At 38.1% G+C, this 19,171-nt stretch overlaps 1 protein-coding gene across 7 annotated transcripts in view; it reads left to right on the forward strand.

Moving 5' to 3' along the window:
* SLC9A9 (solute carrier family 9 member A9) overlaps positions 1 to 19,171 on the forward strand; it is a 199,222-nt gene that overhangs the window by 142,939 nt on the left and 37,112 nt on the right. The window contains exon 15 of one of the 7 annotated variants that reach the window (XM_042820769.1): positions 11,365 to 11,770. The exons of 3 other annotated variants lie outside the window; for them this stretch is intronic. In XM_042820769.1, coding sequence (XP_042676703.1) covers positions 11,365 to 11,470 — 106 coding nt within the window. In that variant the 3' untranslated portion in view covers positions 11,471 to 11,770. Of the gene's footprint in view, positions 1 to 46; positions 8,284 to 8,748; positions 8,980 to 11,364; positions 11,771 to 19,171 lie in introns of those variants that run through there. 3 more of the 7 variants (XM_042820775.1, XM_042820772.1, XM_042820773.1) reach the window with 3 other exon arrangements.

Below are 19,171 nucleotides of genomic sequence, written 5' to 3' on the forward strand. Positions count from 1 at the left end.
CAACCAGGTTGAGATTACTTTCTTGAAGATAAATTTTTCTTTCAAGCTTCCTAGGGGTTCTGTGTCCTGACACCGTAACATGATGGCATGTCTATAACTACAGTATCATCTACCACACATGGAGGAATAAGCTTCCATTCCTATGGTAGGTGCAAAAGACATCTGTCCCGTGAACTTCAGAACAGAGTGAATAAATAGCATCATTCTGCAGTGTTGTAACCAATCACCTCCAGTTTTAACAACGCAGGTTTTTTATGAAGATGTAGATCGACCACCAAGCTAATATACTATCTCTGATGTGCAGAGGTATTTAAATGCTCTTCATAGGAGAATCAGAATGTCAAAAAACATAGCATTATGTATTAAATAGATAATACTAGATAAAAAATTTTAACTGGTTAACACACAAACCTCTCATCCCCTAATATTAAATGCAACATCTGTTAATAAATCCAAGCTAGAATGAAAAATGAAATACATCTTAGTGCTCTATTCATATTGTACCAAGTGTCAAACTGCACTCAGAAATTTTTTCTCAACTGGGAGCTTGCTTTCAGAACAGCAATAGGTTAGTAAACATGTTTCAGTTCACAACTAAAGAGAACGTTTAGATGTAGGAGTAGAAAATTGAACATTTCCTGCTGTTCTTTGTACAGATATCAAGCAGTGACATCAATTCCTGCTTTTCTAAAAGCCAAAGTAAATTATAACTAACCTACAAAATAAACCTGCATTCAGTACCACACAAGAGATTTGCAGTGTAATTCATAGACTTAATTCAGTCATAACATTCTGTTGATGGAGACAAGCAAAGAGCAAAAACAAATGTCAGGCTTAGTGATCACAGAGGTCAGAAATGATAGTTATTTTTAAGGTATTTACAGGCTAGGATAAAAAGAAAAATGAAAGAAGTAAATGAAAGTGAGTGAAGTGAATGAAACAGTAAGAGTTGTTAGTGATGCTGAATGACAATGTGATATATTAAGTGCAGAATTTGGGATATAATCCAGGATGTAAAAAAAGAGGAGACTAGTTATTATCTTTAATATTAAATTATTATATTAATTTATTAAAAACTGAGACATGGAAGCAAAGAAAAATAGCTATAAACAGAATAAAGAATGTGTCTGAGGTGTGTCTTATAAGACATTTAATACATTTGTGACTGAAATGGTGACCTGATAATACACATAAATTGCCTCAGACCCAATCTCAGCAGTGAAATGAGGAATATTAGAGGAATCTGAGTGTAACAGTGACTGAGGAAGGAACTTAGCCTGCTAAATAGTCCTCTCCACTCTGTGTGTTCCCACACAACATCTCCCACACTACTCTCTCTCCTCCTCCTTCCCAGTGGCTCAATATAATTACTTTTTTCCAAAGCCCTGGCTACTGGAGAGCAGCTCCCTGATCAGAAGAGGCAGCATTCAGTTATGAAGGAACAGTCCAATTTTAGAGATTGAATATGTTGAGAGAACAGATAGGTAGTAAATCTGTTAATTTTGGGGTTAGTTGGCAAAGCACTACTACACGTCTTTAAAGATACAAGTAAGGCATGACTGCTTTACCTATTTTTTTGTGATGTTTAAGTCATTAAGATCACCTAAAAATAGTCCTGCAAAAGATCTGCTTAATCTGTAGTCAAATCTGCTGGTTGATTTTTTTTTTTTTTTTTTCAGAATACTGTGTTTTTTTTCTGCATGTGTTTTCTGTGAACAACTTTTGTTGCTGACTCCACAAGCGTCTTTTTTCAGTGTCTAGCCTCAAATGCACAGATGCTGTATCTATCTGAATACTAACATAAAAAGCTTTAAAATCTTGGGGAAAGGTCCACTGTATTAGAAAATATTGCATCCCACAAACCTGGCTTTTTCAACACAGGAAATCCTTGTTGTGATTTCAGCCCACAGAAAGCAGTGCATCTCAGCAGTGGACTATGCCTCATTAGGAAGCAGAGAGGAGCAATCCCAAGTTGAAGAATAGCTGGCAATTTTAGAGTAAATACCTCAGGTGGCTAAGTAGGGTAAATGGAATTACATAAATTTCCACTTTGCAGGCAGATTCCTGAATAAAGTTGCTAATTCTAACAATAATTCTTAGACTTAGTATAATATTTCTTCTCCTCTCCATTTTGTCTTTATTCGGTGGCCCAAGGATATCAATTACTTGCTGCTTTTAGTACAAACTGACTTGATTTGCGCAGACGTCTTGCATGAATTACTCCTCCTATTATTGTGTTTCTCTATGTAAGTAATTCTCTCAAAAGAGTTGCAGTACAGAAGTAAATTAAAATATATTTTTTGCTCCTGATATACTTAGGACTCCTCTAATCTCGTTTCATATAATAGCTATAGCATAATTTGTAGGATAAACTCAGAGAAACAATACCATTGAATTGAAAGGCACATTTTCAGTATATTCAACTGCTATAAGAGCATGAAAAACCGCCTACTGTAATACTTCTATGAAATGAGCAAGTAGCTTCCAAGCTCTTACATACTTATCAACCTAAACAGCAGGCACAGTAGTTTTTGTCTGTGAACCCAGAAGCACCTGCATTTTGTGGTGCTAAATTTCTGCCCTGGGTGTCTGCATTTCCACCTGGGAGCAAACAAGCAACCCAGCTGCTATTGTCATCCTGGAGCAAAACTCACAGCATCACCCCCACCTATGCCATCAGTCTGCTCCAATTCTCTAGATGTGCTTAGATGACAAGATTGTGCAGGTTTTTCCTATTCCAACAGAGCTTGCTGGCCACGTAAGTTATACGAGAGCATACAGTTTAAAAAAAAAGTGGGAATTCCTTCAGGTGCTTATGCCTCTGTTACTCCTAGTGCAGTGACTTTATCTTGCGTAAGCAATGAAATACTCAATGAAGTAGAAAGAATAATGGACTCTAAAGCCCCAAGTGTACCTTATGAAGGAAACTGAGGCTCAAGGCCATGTCCAAATAAATAAGTATTAATAACATTAGACAAGATAAATTGATAGCCACCACGGAACATAACATCATCCTGGCTGTTTCAGACTTCAGCTCTGGATCTCACAGAGTAAATCTGAACTGAAGTCTTCCCGACATGGTCTAGCCCCCTGGCCCATGAGGTATTCAGATTTAAGGGGATGGGGCATTATTGTTACAGATGGTAACTAGCACCATATCCAGTTCAAGGCCCCAGGCAGGGACAGACTCGCTATTAGGAGTATCTGCTAGAGCAGAGACCTGAACAAGGGGAGGCACCTCTGCTCCCCAGTCTACCTCAGCATTTAGTTCATCTGCTGTTTGCATGGCTTTTCATCTGGACTCTGGAGAATCCTTGTGCCTAAGCCTGGTTTGTTACAGAATCCAGAGCTCATTACTGCAGCATGCACTTGGGGAACTTGGATTTAGGTGGTACAATACTGAGCAGTACAACACCAAAGTATCCTGAAGTAGCTCAAAACCCTGGAACTTGTTACAGAAACTATTGTGATAAGGACCCTGCTGTACCTCAGCAGCAAGTGCTGTAACTCCTGTGCATGTGCCTACTCAAATAAGAAAGATCCAAGGAGCAATGAGAAAATGGAATACCAGCAAGGGCTATAAAACTGAATCCCATAACCTATTGTAACAAAACTATATCATCACTTTAAAAAAAGCAACTATAATATAACGATCGCCACACATGACTGACAGCTGATTATGAAAATAAGATTCTTCTTTCCCTGTTCTCAGAGACATTTCCAACTCTGTCAGTGGCACAAAACAGAGCCCTCTGCCCAACCGCACTGCCTAGACAGGATATAAGAAAGGGAAGCAATCCATCTGAGAGGTCTGTGTTGCACAAGCTTGGTGATTCTTTTTAGCCAGCAGCTTGCTTTATGTGACTACAGGTCTGTTGGCATTACTTATACAGAAAATCTCTCTTCCCCTGTTCTCAGCATTGCCCAATTAAGCAGGCTGGGAAACTTATACCCAACCTTTATTTTAAGTTACACTGGCTCAACAGTGATACTTTAAAACAGATTGAAAGCAGAGCAAATCTTTGAGTGGACTCCCGTAGTTCACTGGGCACTCAACAAACCTAATTTATGTCAGAATTGCTTTGATTCAGTACTACAACTCTGAATGTAAACATGCCCTGAACTAATAAATAAAGTTGCAAAAAACTGCAAAAAATTCTGAGCACTATGGTTATTCTTTAGAGAGATACCAAAATTTAATACCACAAAGTATAACTTCACAAACAAATCAATTTTTCAGAGTTACCATCTCTGTTTTGCACTGGCTCCTGGTGTGCATACATACATCTGCACACATGCACAAATAGCCTAAGGGGGATTTTGTGTATTCAAACACCCATCATCAAGTGATGTCTTCCTTAAAAACAGGAATATGAATAGAACTCCAAAAGTCTGTGAAACAAACTGGACTTTTTACATTTGTTGTCACAACCTTTTTTTTTTTTTTTTTTTTTTTTAAACCAATTATGTCAAGTCCTAGAATCAAAATGTGAGAATGGTCCCGTGTTTTCAGTAATATTTTTGCAATCTTTCCATATCCACAAACAAAGATACTTAGTTAACCCTTTAATGAAATGTATTTATCCAGATTGAGAATGCTTTGAAAGGCTTCGGGGACTAGATGGCATTTGGTCCTGCTTTTTGCAAAGGAAGAACTTTACTCCATTTAAAAGATAAAGCCTTGGAGGACATAGCTTTACAAGTACATCATAATAAGAATGCCATTGTGCATAATGGTGCCATCCACCTTCTCTAATAGTTTATTTACCATCACTTCCTCTAAAAGAGGAAAACGAATGCACAGATTTTTATTACAATAGACTAAAGACCATAGACCTATATGCCTCTGTAGGAGACTGTCAATGACATCGACTATATTCCACTGAACAACAGAATAACTACTAGGAATTGTCAATTTCAGTCCCAATAAAATCAGATCAGCAGCTGTGACTGACAGTAGCATTCTGTAATTCATCACAGCCAGTTTCAAGGCCTGATAATATTCAGTGGCAGAAGGAAAATCAGTGCATTCATACCCAAAAGCTAAAGGAAAACTCATTTTGAAGAAATTTTTCTTGCGCTGGATAAAAGTACACTAAATAAGAGCCATTTGGAAGACAAAATGAAAAGCAATAAAGGTAGCTTATTTCTTATGAGTTTGGTTTTTCAGGGGTTTTGTTGTTTTAAATTCTGTAGAGTGATTTTGAGCTCTCACTGAACAAAATAAAATCATATGAATAGGAATCGTTTTATCTATAAAATTTGAGGGTAAAGGGTAGAGAGTAGAGAGGGTAGAGAGTAAAATGAATGGCAGTGTGTGTATGAATATTGTGTTGGAAAACCTTCACAATATAAGGGCAAAACCCTGCTTTATATTTTTATTATTTCTACACTGTTTCTCAGAACTCTTAGTAACAAACTAGGGACTACAGTGTGCTCGACACTGCATTAGAATCAAACACAAACCCTGTATAGCATAGAGGATAACAATCTGCCAGGCACATTACCATGCAGACAGAGGGAGATACAGAATGACACTTCCAGACAGTTATCTGACAGGAGAATAGGCTGTGGTACAGGAAGATTAATTATTAATAATCACTGTGCCTTATCTGGGCATTTAGGGATAGTATTTGGTTGCGGAGCATGGAGGAAATGGGACTGCAGCCTAAGAGCAGAAAGCTTTAAGAAAATATTTTAGGTAACTTTACATATTTAGAGTTTAAATCACTAGTACTTTTCTGAGGAAACTCTGCATTGTAAGAGGCAACACAGACAAGGAGCACGCTGTCTAAAGATTTAACAGGTTGATAATGTGCGTTAGAATGGTTCAACAGTGACAGAATCAAAACTCCTAATCTAGAGGGAGATGAATGATAAAGTGGGGAAAACCCATGAAAATGATGTCAATCAGATAAAATCTGAGGAAAAAGAGAAGTCCTAGTGGAAGAGAAAGAAGGAAGGGCAGACTGTGCAAATGAACACTCGTGTTATTTAGCATGCAATCCCTTATTAGTATCCCATTAAGCATCAACAGCACAGCAAAATAGTTCACTCTTCTTTCAAAGCTGCAATATTACTGTTTCAAAAGTTAGAAAATTACTATTGCCAGTCCATCCCTTCTGCATGCAGTATGTACTGATACAAATTGGGTAATGTTTTTGAGACCCACTTCTGTCAATGCACAGAAGTTCTTGTTCTGACTGTCTTCCTATCGCAGGGCTTTTGCCACCTTCTAATCATCCAACCAGACATCAGGACTTAGTGACTATAGGGAGAAGGCTAAATCTGGTGAGCCTCCTCTCCCAAATCTAGCTTGCATAGCAGAACACCTGATGACAAGAAAGAGGAAAGTGAATCACAAGCCTTTCCTACAACAACCGTCTGAAAAGTGAAACTTCACTAAAAGAGTGCTCAAAATTGGAATGATGAATTCAAATAATTTAGCTGCTTTACTGTGGCCACATAAGTGTCATGAAGTAAAACTTACCAGCACTTGTAATGAGCAAAAGAGGGCTTATTTTCCACCATTGTGTGGATATTTAATTTCCTTGAAATTAATTTTATTTTGAGCAAGTGTTTCTTAACTTATACTATTTAGGCTGCAATATACTGTCTAGTATGAGTGTGGTGCATTTAGGTAGCACCATATTAAGAAAATCAGAATTACATTATTACTAATACTGTATATTTGAATTTTCCATCTATTTTAATCCTCATGGTTTCTTACACATACATGCACACAGAGACCTACTGCTACACCTTAACACAAAACTAAACTGGAGGTAAATATCATACCATAGAGAGCAAAAAAGAATGACTTCACACAAAGAGCCACGAACACCGCCTGGCAGTTGGACCTGTCACCTGAAGCCTCAGTGAAACCATCACATATTTTCTAGGAGTTTTTCAAAACAGTAAGGTCAGATAGTGGTCTGCTATCAAAAGTTCCATGTCTTAAATTCCTTGCCCTTCCCATGTTACCATCTCCTTTGGGTCAAATCACCTGACAAGGCTCACAGAACACCTCACTGACTGTCCCACAGTGACAGCAGAGGAAGAACGTGTTTCCATGGCACTGTGCTCACACTGCCAGTGCAAATGACAGTCAGCCTGATGCTACAAGAGAAATGACTAGAAATAACAAAATCAAGGATGGAATTATACAAGGAGAGAATGTAACTTCTGGTTATGCCTGCAGTAAATGATATTCACAAACACAGCTAGGGACAGCCCTGTGCTGTTGCAGTACACACCACCAGCTTGCCATGTTCTGATGCAGAGCAGACACATTAGGCAGAGCGTGTCAGTTTCTGCTCTTTTCCAGTCCTTGAACTCCTCTGCAAATACCTGTCAGAAAGGACAGCTAGGAACTTTGTGACACATTTTTCAACCATAGATTTCAAAGTTCTTGCTAAGATGACTGTCTTTACCACTAATCTTAAAGGTTAGAAAAAGAAAGGGGGAGTGGGGGAAGGGAGGAGGAAGCAGGCTGGAGGAGAGATAGAAAGATAAGCAGCCTGTCAAATATCACAAATGAAGTCAGTAAAAGACCAGGGAGAATGCAGACCTCGTATTTTCTTGGATCATACACCTTCCAACACAGCTTGCTGTTTTGTGAACCACATGAAAACCAGACCAAATATTCTTTTTCACGTGGCAGACCTGCACATCACCTTGGAAACCATGAGTTCACTAAATTGTTTGTCACAGGACACCAAAACTTCAAGTTACCACTTCAAAACTTCATCATTACAGGATCATCTTATTCCAATAACTGCCTCCACTAGTTTAAAATAGTTTCTAAATTTCTTCTGTCCTTCATTTCTCTCAATTTCAAGTCTCTTTCAGTCTCAAAAAAAAAAAGAGAGCTAATATCAAGGTTTTAAAACATAGTCCCTTTAAAATCTCATTTGTTGGACCTTCACAGTGTGAATTAAAAATAATTAACATTATGGAAAAAGCAGTCAGTAAGAACCGCCAAGGTCTTTTGAAGAACCTGTCTATTTATCCAGACTTTGAACTACAGAGACAAAAGCCTCTGCATTTCAAACGGTACTACTTTTTGAAGATATTTTAAAGACACTTTATTTCAGAAGCAGGGAGAGTTGCATTAATAAATTCTCAGAAATAGAGCAGACTACAAAAATATACCACCTTCTGAATTCACAACATGGAAATCTTTGCTTAGTCAATAATTTGCTGGATTAAAATCAGAGAATCCTTAGAGTTGGAAGGGACCTTTAAAGGTCATCCAGTCCAACCCCCCTGCAATGAACATCCACAGCTAGATCAGGTTGCTCAGACCTTGGTCCAACCTGGCCTTGAAAGTCTCCAGAGATGGGGCACTGACCACCTCCCTGGGCAACCTGAGTCAGTGCCTCACCACCCTCTCCATAAAAGACTTTTTCCTTATATCCAACTTAATTTCTTCTCTCTAAGTTGGAAACTATTTTCCTTTGTCCTGCCACCACATTCCCTGCTAAAGTCTGTCACTTTCTTTCCTGTAGCTTCCCTTTAGATACTGAAAGGAAACATACCTAAGTTCATGTTATTCAAGAGGTGCTTTCTTACAGCCAAATCTAGGAATTACAAAAAACATCCCAAAAAGCTAAGGAGTGATAAATCTCGTTATGCCTATTAAGTATTTTATCTAAGCAATTCTAGAGAAAATTGCATCTGTTTACAGATGCTCAGAGCCATGTTGCTTTTCACTCCAGCTACTAAGCAGTTCTCCTTCCCTTACAGGGTGTTGTCACTATGTGCTCATCAGCTAAGGAGGAAAATGTCTTAAGCAAGAATGTTTTGCAGTGTGTTCTCATTTATTTAGTCACTGGATGCTTGATCATATTTGATACTATTAAATTTCTTCCCATTCTATTATTGTTGTCTCCAAGATTCTCTTTTTGCTAAACGTAATCTAATTGTCTTCTGCATTGGCAATTCCGTCCTAATTTGCAGCTGTTTATAAAATCCACTTCTGAAAACTGCTTTCATATCCCAGTTACATTTAAAGGTATGATCACAGGAGCAGGGCCCAAGGCACACCTCACACAACCTCTCTCAATTCTTGGATTGAATGTAAGCCTTTTGTAAGATGACGCAAGCTGCCTACAGGGGAAATTAATCTTGTAATGTGTTCTATTCCCTTTTGTCTCTCTGGAATATTTTCCCATGAGGCATTGTATCTCACATGTTTTACTTAAACGTATATATATTTGATCTGCTACCTTGACCTTGCCTAACAAATCATTTATCTTATCAAAGAAAGATACTGCTCTAGCCTGACGCAATCTGCTTTTGTTAAAGCACTACATTTTATCCAATTTTCCATGTAACTCAATGCCCTTGATTGCCCTTTTCCTTCAATATCCAAAGACTTTGCTTAGTACTGTAGACAGACTAGTGTAGCTCTCTTACCCCTAAAATATTCATAATCTTCTGTCCTTGACAGTTATCCTAGGTCAGACAAAGCTATATTTGTATGTATGGTTGGGCCCTAACTGTGCTGTTCAAGTACTTTCTCTCACAACTGTATTCAGTAGGAAAAAAACCCTTTCACCTGAACAAAAATGTCCTTGGAAAATTGTCTTTTCCTTGAAACATTAGGCATCTAAACCCAGAAGCATTTTTATCTGAGAAATTAAAAATATTTATATTATAAATGTTAACCTGTCACCTCCCATGAATTGTTTTCTGATCAGAAGAATCTTCCCTTCTGATGTACAATAGTCAAGAACTGCTATGACAGAATCCAGAGTAATTTCCCACTGTCATGCTTAGATACAGAAATTCATACACGTTTCTGTCTCTTCAAAAGCTATTGCCTGCAATCTATGGAGATATAGCAATAGCCAAGGGATCTGCTGTAATGATAATCCAGCAGAAAATGATTAGCAACACAGGCACAAAAAGTATTTGTAGTAAAGCTGACATAAGCCTTTACCTAGATCATGGCAATACCGATCATCCAAAAGGGACAGATGAAGGGAAATTTACCTTCTTAGATGTTCCTTCGGCTGAAGTGAAACTAACAAATAACAATTGCATTTAGGCCTTTCATAACACTGATATTGACAAGTCATCGAGCTCCTGCCAACTACTGTCATACTAGATTGGGTGCTGACCCTGCTTCTGGAAACTGTTTTTCGTGTCTCTCTCTTGTATCTCACCAACAGTCCAGAAGATTAGCATCTGTCCCTGGGAGATGAACTGCCATGGGCAGAGGCACTAGAAATATCCTGCCCCATCATAGCTTGCTTCTTTTTCCGTTTTCATAGATGGTACATGTTTTCATAGATGGTATCCCCAGCTGCTCGCTCTCCTTCTTAGATATGGGTAGCATAGGAATAAAGAAAGCTGCAGCATGAAAAGACACTGATCTAAGCTATCCAGGGTGATACAGAGCCGGGTACAAAGCTAGTAAAGCTAATAGATACCGCAATAAAGTAGTAATTCTTTATTGTTTAGCACCATACTTACATCTAAGCACCTCACAAAGTCCTCAAGATGCCTAATTTATGTGTCCTCTGCATTCTGTTATTGATAAGCTCCAAGCTAGTGATTATAATTGAGTACAAAGGCAATACAGATTTGTCAAACTCATTCAATAACTACAGGTTCACACGCAAAGACAATGAAATATTTATTCCACTGGCAGAAAGCAAAGAGGAGCTTAGAGGATGTGCTTCCACAGAATGTTACCAAGCTAAGTGAAGCAGAGCCAAATAACTAGAAAGACTGGAAATTAAGGTTGCACAGACATAATTTGGGACAGCAAGGCACATAAGAAATGAAGAAAATACCAAAAAAAGGTGCTTAAGATAAACATTTCTTGGGTACTATGCCAACTATCTTTTAAGAAAGAAAACTTTCCTAGTGTCAAAGTGCTTTTCATGTTTGAAATAATTAAATTTAAAAAGAACAAAATTTAGCACAAGGGGTATCTAAATTATCCACTATGACCTCCTGGATATCACAGACTCAAGATTATCCTGTATTGATTTCAAGAACACATACAAACACATACCAGGGATGTATCCATTTCTGACCATAAAAAAAAAAAAGTGAGCAATGGAGAGTTTACTGCTTCCCTTAGGAATGTTTCCCACTGGTATTGCTGCTAAAACAATTATTATTATTATTATTTTAATCTTTTAGCAGATACAGATCTGTGCTATTTTAATCTTTTTGAGACAGAATGGAAGGAATTTCAGCTTTTTTTTTTAGATTGAAAGAGATCTTACATCTTCCTCAACTTTTTGAAACCACTTTAAGATGTGGACCTCCACACTGGGTATACAGTGTTTCAGCACTAGTCTCACTAACAGTCTTTGTGGGTATTGACACTAGTTTTATTCTTAGCTCACAGCTTACATTGTTCCCCCTACCCCAGACCTCACTTCTTAGCTACCATCCACAACTGCTGCGGAGACTGTCGGCTCTTATTCGTCTCCAGGAACGCAACTAAAGGAAATAAATTGGAGTGAAACCAGCTTATGAAGCAACTAAGGTGCGACTGCATGACTGCACTGCCTTTATCGTGATTTAATCTATATCATCCATCCATACATTTTTCCATTACCAACAATGGTGAAGTTACAATTTTCAAATTTTCTACTGATTGCTCTAAAATCTGCATGGAAACACTCACCAATCCATGGCAGTTCTCCACCAGCAATTACTGTTTGTAGTCTATCAACCAGCCAGTTCTTAATCATTTTAATGCATGTCTTATTGATACTGTAAAGTGCTAATTTCAATCATAATGTCATTATAAATCTTACGCAGCTTATTAAATACAGATCATTTTTATCAATCAAACTTGTCATTTCTTCCAAGGATAAAATCTGATTTGTCTGACAAGTTCTTTTTTCTACATATACAACTTTCTACAGTCTTATGAGTAGGTTAAAGAGATATTACTACTCTACTACAGTTATACGTTTTCTTGAAAGTTGTAGATAAAAAGATTCTGAACACACAGTCTATGATGTTCCATCTCTGAGGTCTGCATTTGTAGACATAGGAGAAGTTTCTAGTACCAAATATCAGAATCTAGGATCTTACTTTAAAAATTTATATCAAGCAATTTAAAATTATGATTCATTAAGCCTGGACTGGTCCTTTTGTTTTCATATTTTTTTAAAAAACTATTTGCAATGCTAGGCCTCTTTTATACTTTGGCCACAGATTCCACAGTAAATAGGGGAAAGATAAATGTCGACTAGTTTAAAATCGTGTCTTCAAAGTTTAGATAATGTCTAGTGCAAAACAGTAACAAATTACAGGCCAAGACAAGTACATTTATTTGAGCCTTTCTTACTATTTTTTTTCCCTTTTTTTTTTTTCCTGAGAATAATGTGACCTTTCAGCCAGCTCACTTCCTGGTGAGCTAACTCTTTATCTTCTCAGACACTGCATAAATGTCAACCATTTCTATACTGCAATGTTACGTAAATTTCATTAAGTATTCAAAATATGACTATATGACCACTGCTGCTAAGACATCCAGAGGGCTCATAAGCATGTTTTAGATTTCCCAGTTTCTAAACTCTCCACAATTCTGCCTACCATCATGGATTTTACAAAGCTATTAAAAATTGTCATCCTCTTAATAGAAGTGACTTCATTCTGGATTATTAATTAATGAGATAGAAATCTCACGTATGTGGTGAGGAGTTCAGAGCAAGGATTCCGTTGAATAGAGGAAAGAAAAAGAAAAGCAGCGATCTCAGTGAATATGTTTCTTAAGCAAATCACAGTCACGGAACTCTTGTTTGTGCACTGTATAGCTAGCTCTTGCTTAATGAATGACTCATGGCTGAAGCCCCAGTAGCTGACTTCTCAGGCTATAATGAAACACTGAGAACAAGAAAACCTCATGTTCATTCATACTGCACTGTACATTTCCCCATCTTTTCTACTGTTTGCATTTGGGTCAGTGTCTACTTTGTTATGTGTGCAATGCATTGCACCAGTTACAAAGAAGAAAGATGCCAAACGAAAACAATGATATATTTCATCGTGTGTCTCCAGAATCCTTCTTTGGAAACATAATGAACTGTGAGACGTGAGGAAGGCAAGCCTCAACAAAATGGCTTAACCTCTCTGAAACTGCTGCCTAATATCCACAACATCTCTTGTAACATGTCAAAGCTATCCTGTAAAAGGGATTACGAAAACATTTTATCCTTTAGCCAAACACAGCAATGACAGCATCACAAGGACACAGATTTTCTCATGCTGTGGCAGATCCAGGTACCATTGTGCTGATTTTCCAGCAGCAAATAAAATAAAATAAAATAAAATCCTCCAAGTAAACTTCATAGGTTGTAGAGTGGGAAACCTAAGGTCTAGCACCTCCTGTTGTCTCAGCTTGCACAGCTCTACGTGTGTTACAGTATCTGATTATGCCTTTCTCGCACGGCCTGTGATTCCTGCAGGAAATGATTGCTGCAAGTTGAATACCTGCTGTAAAACAATACTTTTTTTTTTTTTTTTTTTTTTTTTTTTGCCTGAAAGCAAGTGCCTTTTCATTCTGTTAAGTCCTTGCATACCCTTAAAAATGCAGTAAAATAGTAGAAAATCTTATATATTCTCATTGCAGTTTCTAGTCTGAAACACTTACATTTGCAAAATGATACCCCTTCCAAAGCTTCAGTCAAGCAAAACTCATTCTGTTTTCCCACAATCATCCAGCTACATTTCCAACTGTGCATCTCAAGCTCTCCCATCACAGCGCACTGCTCCCAGTACTGCTCTCCAACATTCACAGTCCCCAGGAAACTCTTTCACACAAAGACAGATATTAAGAGCTTGGCATTCCACTGCAGACTAGACAGGTAATAGAAAGTGTGAGAGCAGCTATCCTAATGGAAATATAGTGCTAGTTTTTAGATTTGTTTCTATATTTCATAAATTTCTCCACTGATCAAAAAGCAGTTTAATATGAATCCTCTGTACTGTTATTTTAATCTGCCATTATTCCTAAGCAAAATACTTCATTTAACCAATTTAGAGTTTTAAACTGTAATATTAGGATAAATACCTCACATTTATTTCTCCTTGCATTATTAAAGCTGCTATTATTCTTTTTCAGTAAAAATCTTTCTTTTGCTAGGATCTCTGTCATCATTCATTATCCTCAATTGTTCTTCACTCTGAAATTTCCATACATCTTCATGAATGTTGCATTGTATTTTCTAACTGGTCTTTCCCTACTTTAAAATATCCTTTCAAAAGCAAAGATCTGGCTTGCTAAAAGGCTGCTTTCTTTGGATTACAGTGGAACCTATTCCTGTGCAATATATTCCCTTCTTCAGACACTGAGCCCTCCACTTCTTAATGTGCTTTCTTCACAAATCCATTAGAGACTTTCAACTTCGTCCAGCTAGCTAATTGTGCACATAACATGGGTCACACATCAGAAAAAGCTGCAAGAGAATCCTCAGACATAATCTTTGGACCAATCTGCTCACAGGACTAAAGGTTCTCAGAGGATATATTAAACTAAACAAGCTTTCTATTAACAAGGCTTTACAGAGGCTATCCTGCTCTCAGCAGCTCAGCAAGATTAAAAGACTTTTCCTTTTTTTGACACTCCCAGCAGCTCCCTTATTCATTACCTGCCTATAAGCACAATATGTTACATGAGTCAGTATAACATTATTCCAAAAATAGAGATAGAACATGCCCTGTTTTTCTTACGTGGTCTTTGAATCTACTCCCTCATCTGGAATGAGTATTGTTTCACACAAAAGTGTACAAATAAGCAATTATATAATGTTATGACTGAATGGTATGTTATTACTTCTGGCTTTGCCACAGACTTCACCCAAAAATGATCATCTTGGTGTTCCGCTTTTATATTCAGTAGGGATACACACATCTCTGATCTCAGGGTAGCTTGTACATTCATATTACTACTGACCTATCAGTCTCCCCTCTGTGCCAGGACTGATCATGGCACAAATCCTTCTGGAAGCTACACTATGGCACATGGAAGACAGGGAAGTGGTATAGGAAATCGGAAGCATGTTTTCACCAAGAGCAAATCCTGCTTGGCCAATCTAGGTGGCCTTCTATAGTGGTATAACCGCATCAGTGGATAAGGGAAGAGCCACTGACTGCACCTATCCAGATTCAGTAAGGCCTTTGACACAGTACCGCACAACATCCTTCTCTCCAAATTGGAAAGATATGGATTTTATGAGTGGATTGACTGAAGAATCAAATCCAGAGAGTAGTAGGTAGTCAGTGTCTCAGTGTCTGCATGGACAAGCAGTATCAGTGCTGGGACTCTTTAAAATCTTCATCAGTGACATTGACAGGGGAATCAAGTGCACCCTCAGCGAGTTTGCAGATGACACCAAGCTGAGGGGTGTAATCAATGCTTGAGGGTCCTAGACCAGCTTGAGCAGTGGGCCCAGGAGAACCACATGAGATTCAATAAATCCAAGTGTAAGGTCTTGCACCTGGGTCAAGGCAACCTCCCACTGCCAACACAAGCTGGGGCATGAAAGAATTGAGTCCTGCCAAAAGGGACCTAGAGGTACTGGTGGATGGTTAGCTGAACATGAGCCAGAAATGTGCCTTCACAGCCCAAGCCACTGACCGTATCCTGGGCTGCATCAAAAGAAGCATGGTCAGCAGGTCAAGAAAGGTGATCCTGCCCCTCTACTCTGCACGGGTGAGGCCTCAGCTGGAGTACTGTGTCCAGATGTGGACTCCGCTGTGCAAAAAAGACACTGACTTGTTGGAGCACATTCAGAAGAGAACCATAAAAATGATCCAAAGGATGGAACAACCTTTCCTACAAGGAACTAGAGAAAAGAAGGGGACAGATTCTTTACCAGAGTCTGTGGTGACAGGACAAGGGGAAATAATTTCCAACTCAAAGAGAGTAAATCTCAATAGGAGATAATGAAAAAATCGTTTCCAGTGAGGGTGATGAGGCACAGGAACAGGTTGCCCAGAGAGGTGGCGAGTGCCCTATCTCTGTAGACTTTCAAGGCCAGGCTGGACCAGACTCTGAGCAAACTGATCTGGCTGTGGATGCCCCTGTTCATTGCAGGAGAGTTGGACTGGATGACCTTTAAAGACATCTTCCAACTCTAAGGATTCTGTAATTTTATGATATTGAGCTAAGAGATTTGCTGTCTGTTCTATCTTTCACTGCTTTACCAAACAGCTTTCAACAAACCTTCAGAGTTTTATTCTCTTCAGAATTACTGATTTCTTCTCTTTTGGCTTGATATCCATCTTCTTATTTACTTGTCTTTATTCCCCAAGCTCATGATAGAGAAAGAGGTTAGTTTATTTTATAGATGTCATTCTTCATGTTTTTTTCCTTTCTAAAAGATATACAAATAATCTTCTGTTTCTCAGTTTTTGTCAACATTCACAAAAACAGGTGAGCATATAGGATGCATTGCTCCTCCAGGCCTTTCTTCCCCATTCATAGCTCATCCTTTTCTTACAAACTTTTGAAGGGTTTTGTTTATTTTTTACAGTGTTTTCTCAAACAGGATTATATTTCCCTTTCAAGTTGCACTTCCATAACCAGAATCATTCTTTGCATCTTGGCAAAGCAGGAAGCTGAAGATTTTGACAGAAAATATCTCCACCTGTGGACCATTTTAAATGTAACTGTGCAGCTATATCTATAAAGATAAAATAACCAATTTCCTGAAAAAAAATGCCAAAGAGTTCTTTCCCTATTGGAGCATAGCTTTGATGCACTGGCTTCAGTTCTCAACCATGTCACCAGAGGACTGTAAGCAAGAATATTATTCCAGCTGCTGCTTTCAAAGATCTAGTTGTCATGCCTTGCTTTCATTGTAGTATCTTACTTTGAGCTGAATGTTTGGAAAGTATGCTCACGTTACCTTCTTCCTAGCCATTCCTGCTCACATCTGCTTCCTGCTTTCTTAACTCTCCATTTCTGTAGCAGAGGCTATACAATCAGTGCTAATCCCAGTAACAGTATTAATAGGTGTGAGATTATCATACCTGATATCATTTATTTGCAAGAGGTTTCTAGAAGCTTTGTAGATTTCATTTTATTTGAATCCAGTCTTTTTTCTAAGATGTAATTGAAGTAATTCATTAGGTCAAAACCAATTTATAGTTCACTGTGCTTAACCTTTAGGTTTAGTCTCTCTGCATCTTGAGAATGACTAGGTTTGTGGCCAGCAATGTACACAAATAGTACTAGTTCTCATTTTTCACACATACATTTTTGGGGCTCATTCTCAAGCAGGCAGTAATGTCAAGAACATCCTTCTGAAATACCATCTTCCATGCAGAGCGCAGAAATCCCTGCTAACTTGCTTGCTCTTCTGCACCTATTCCTTCTGCCAATACTGGGGCTGAAGCATCTTATACAACAGATGTGTTTCATGTGAAGAGCTTGGAAGTGATCTCACCTGAGGCAGATAGCATCAGTCTTTTTAAGGTGTTAAGGTTCTATGCACAACCAGGTCACAGCACTGTTCTTCCTGTCTAACACAACAGGTTTGCTTGCTCATGTCAGTGCTATCTCTGGTTTTGTAACCAAGCTAAAAGGTATCCACAAGCCAGAGTTTCCTTTCTGCAAGGAGGATTACCATTCACACCACATGTACTATACTCAAGCTGCTCAAATAAAAGTTTTCAAGGGTCCTGTGAGACTTCCTAAATCTTCATATATGCCAGGACTCTTTTTTTATTATTATTATTTATTTCCTGAGAGGAAATTCTTTCTATGAATATCATTGCCATTTAGGTTTTCACAAGCCTAATGATTTAAAAGTTTTTATTTCTGTTGTTGACTTTTACATCAAAATTATTTCATAACAATCTATCTTTAGTTTTACCTTTTTGCCTCTTAATTTCCCTGATATGTGGAAGATGCTGTGTTTGGTTACTTATATTTTGCCTCAGGAGCTCAGCTTTTTTTATGTCCTAGAGTGAAATTCATGACATCGAACTTTAGATACCTAATTATTAGATAAGTCTAATCTAGTTGTTAAGACTCTTCTGTAGTCAAAGGGAAAGAAACTCATCTTAGTTTCAATTCCAATTAGCTCAAACACTGCAGGACGAGACTGCCTAGGGATTTGCCTGTGTTTCTTTATTGATGAAAGACTGCTAGATTAGCTTTGTTCTGCATATCCTGCTATAAAGTGTCTGATGGTGGGGAAGATAGATCCTATGAATGATGCCAGTTGTGAAGCACGCACTTTTCCCTGCAAAATCACATGCATGCCAGTAATACCCTTCACATTTTTCTTTCTTTTTCTGCACTGTCACCCAAAGGATATTCTTTTATTTTACTGTTTGTTTGGGTTGTTCTTGGACACACTATAATGTGCAACTTCGAGAAGGTTCTCAGGCATTATCCAGTAATAGAGAACATCTCTTTTTCAGTCTACTATACAATATCTCACTGAAAGCTACCTCTGACTTTAATATATGCTCTCCTGTAATGAATTATATGGCTGTTGTCATAACCACAGTCTTCCCTCTCCACTGTACATTATCATAGTTTCATGGCTTTCATCAGTATTCCGCATCATAACCTTTACATATACGTAACAGACTTCATTCATTCTCACAGGGGCAATTCAAAATGTAGACATGTATATGATTATTTGGTTGCATTCTGATGAGAGGGGTGGCTGTTGTTAGACAGATGGTCATTTCCTTGTTTTCACATTATACAACTGATGTCAGGGGGGTTGTTTCTTCTCTTTAGATGCCTCATATAGTCTGCATCTTCCAGAGCTTTCTAATGCTAATTTGCCTGACGTTCACATCTGTTCACGTATTTCATCTGAGTATTATACGAGCATTTTCCTACCCTTCCTCATGTGCTACCCTTCTCTTTTCAAAAGTAGCTGCACTATCCACTCATCAATTATCTAAGCAAGTTTCCATTTACATCTCAGTTTTTTTCTTTTCATGTAAGCATTAAATTTAGAAAATAATAGGCTTCAAATAACTTGAGTAAGATGTCTCAATTTTCTTCTTTTCATTGAGCTCTCAAGCAGAAATCCATGGTCTGCAAATACACCAGACATTTTACTCAGTGCATACCCGATAACAAGCCACTTATCTGTCAGCAGCTACTTATCTGTAAAAAGACTCAACTAAGAATAATTCTATCGACTCTTGCCATTTTGCACAC

The sequence above is a fragment of the Centrocercus urophasianus genome, unplaced genomic scaffold (assembly GCF_019232065.1).
Source record: "Centrocercus urophasianus isolate 14NV4802_14NV808 unplaced genomic scaffold, USGS_Curo_1.0 seq_19, whole genome shotgun sequence".
Classification (NCBI taxonomy): domain Eukaryota; kingdom Metazoa; phylum Chordata; class Aves; order Galliformes; family Phasianidae; genus Centrocercus; species Centrocercus urophasianus.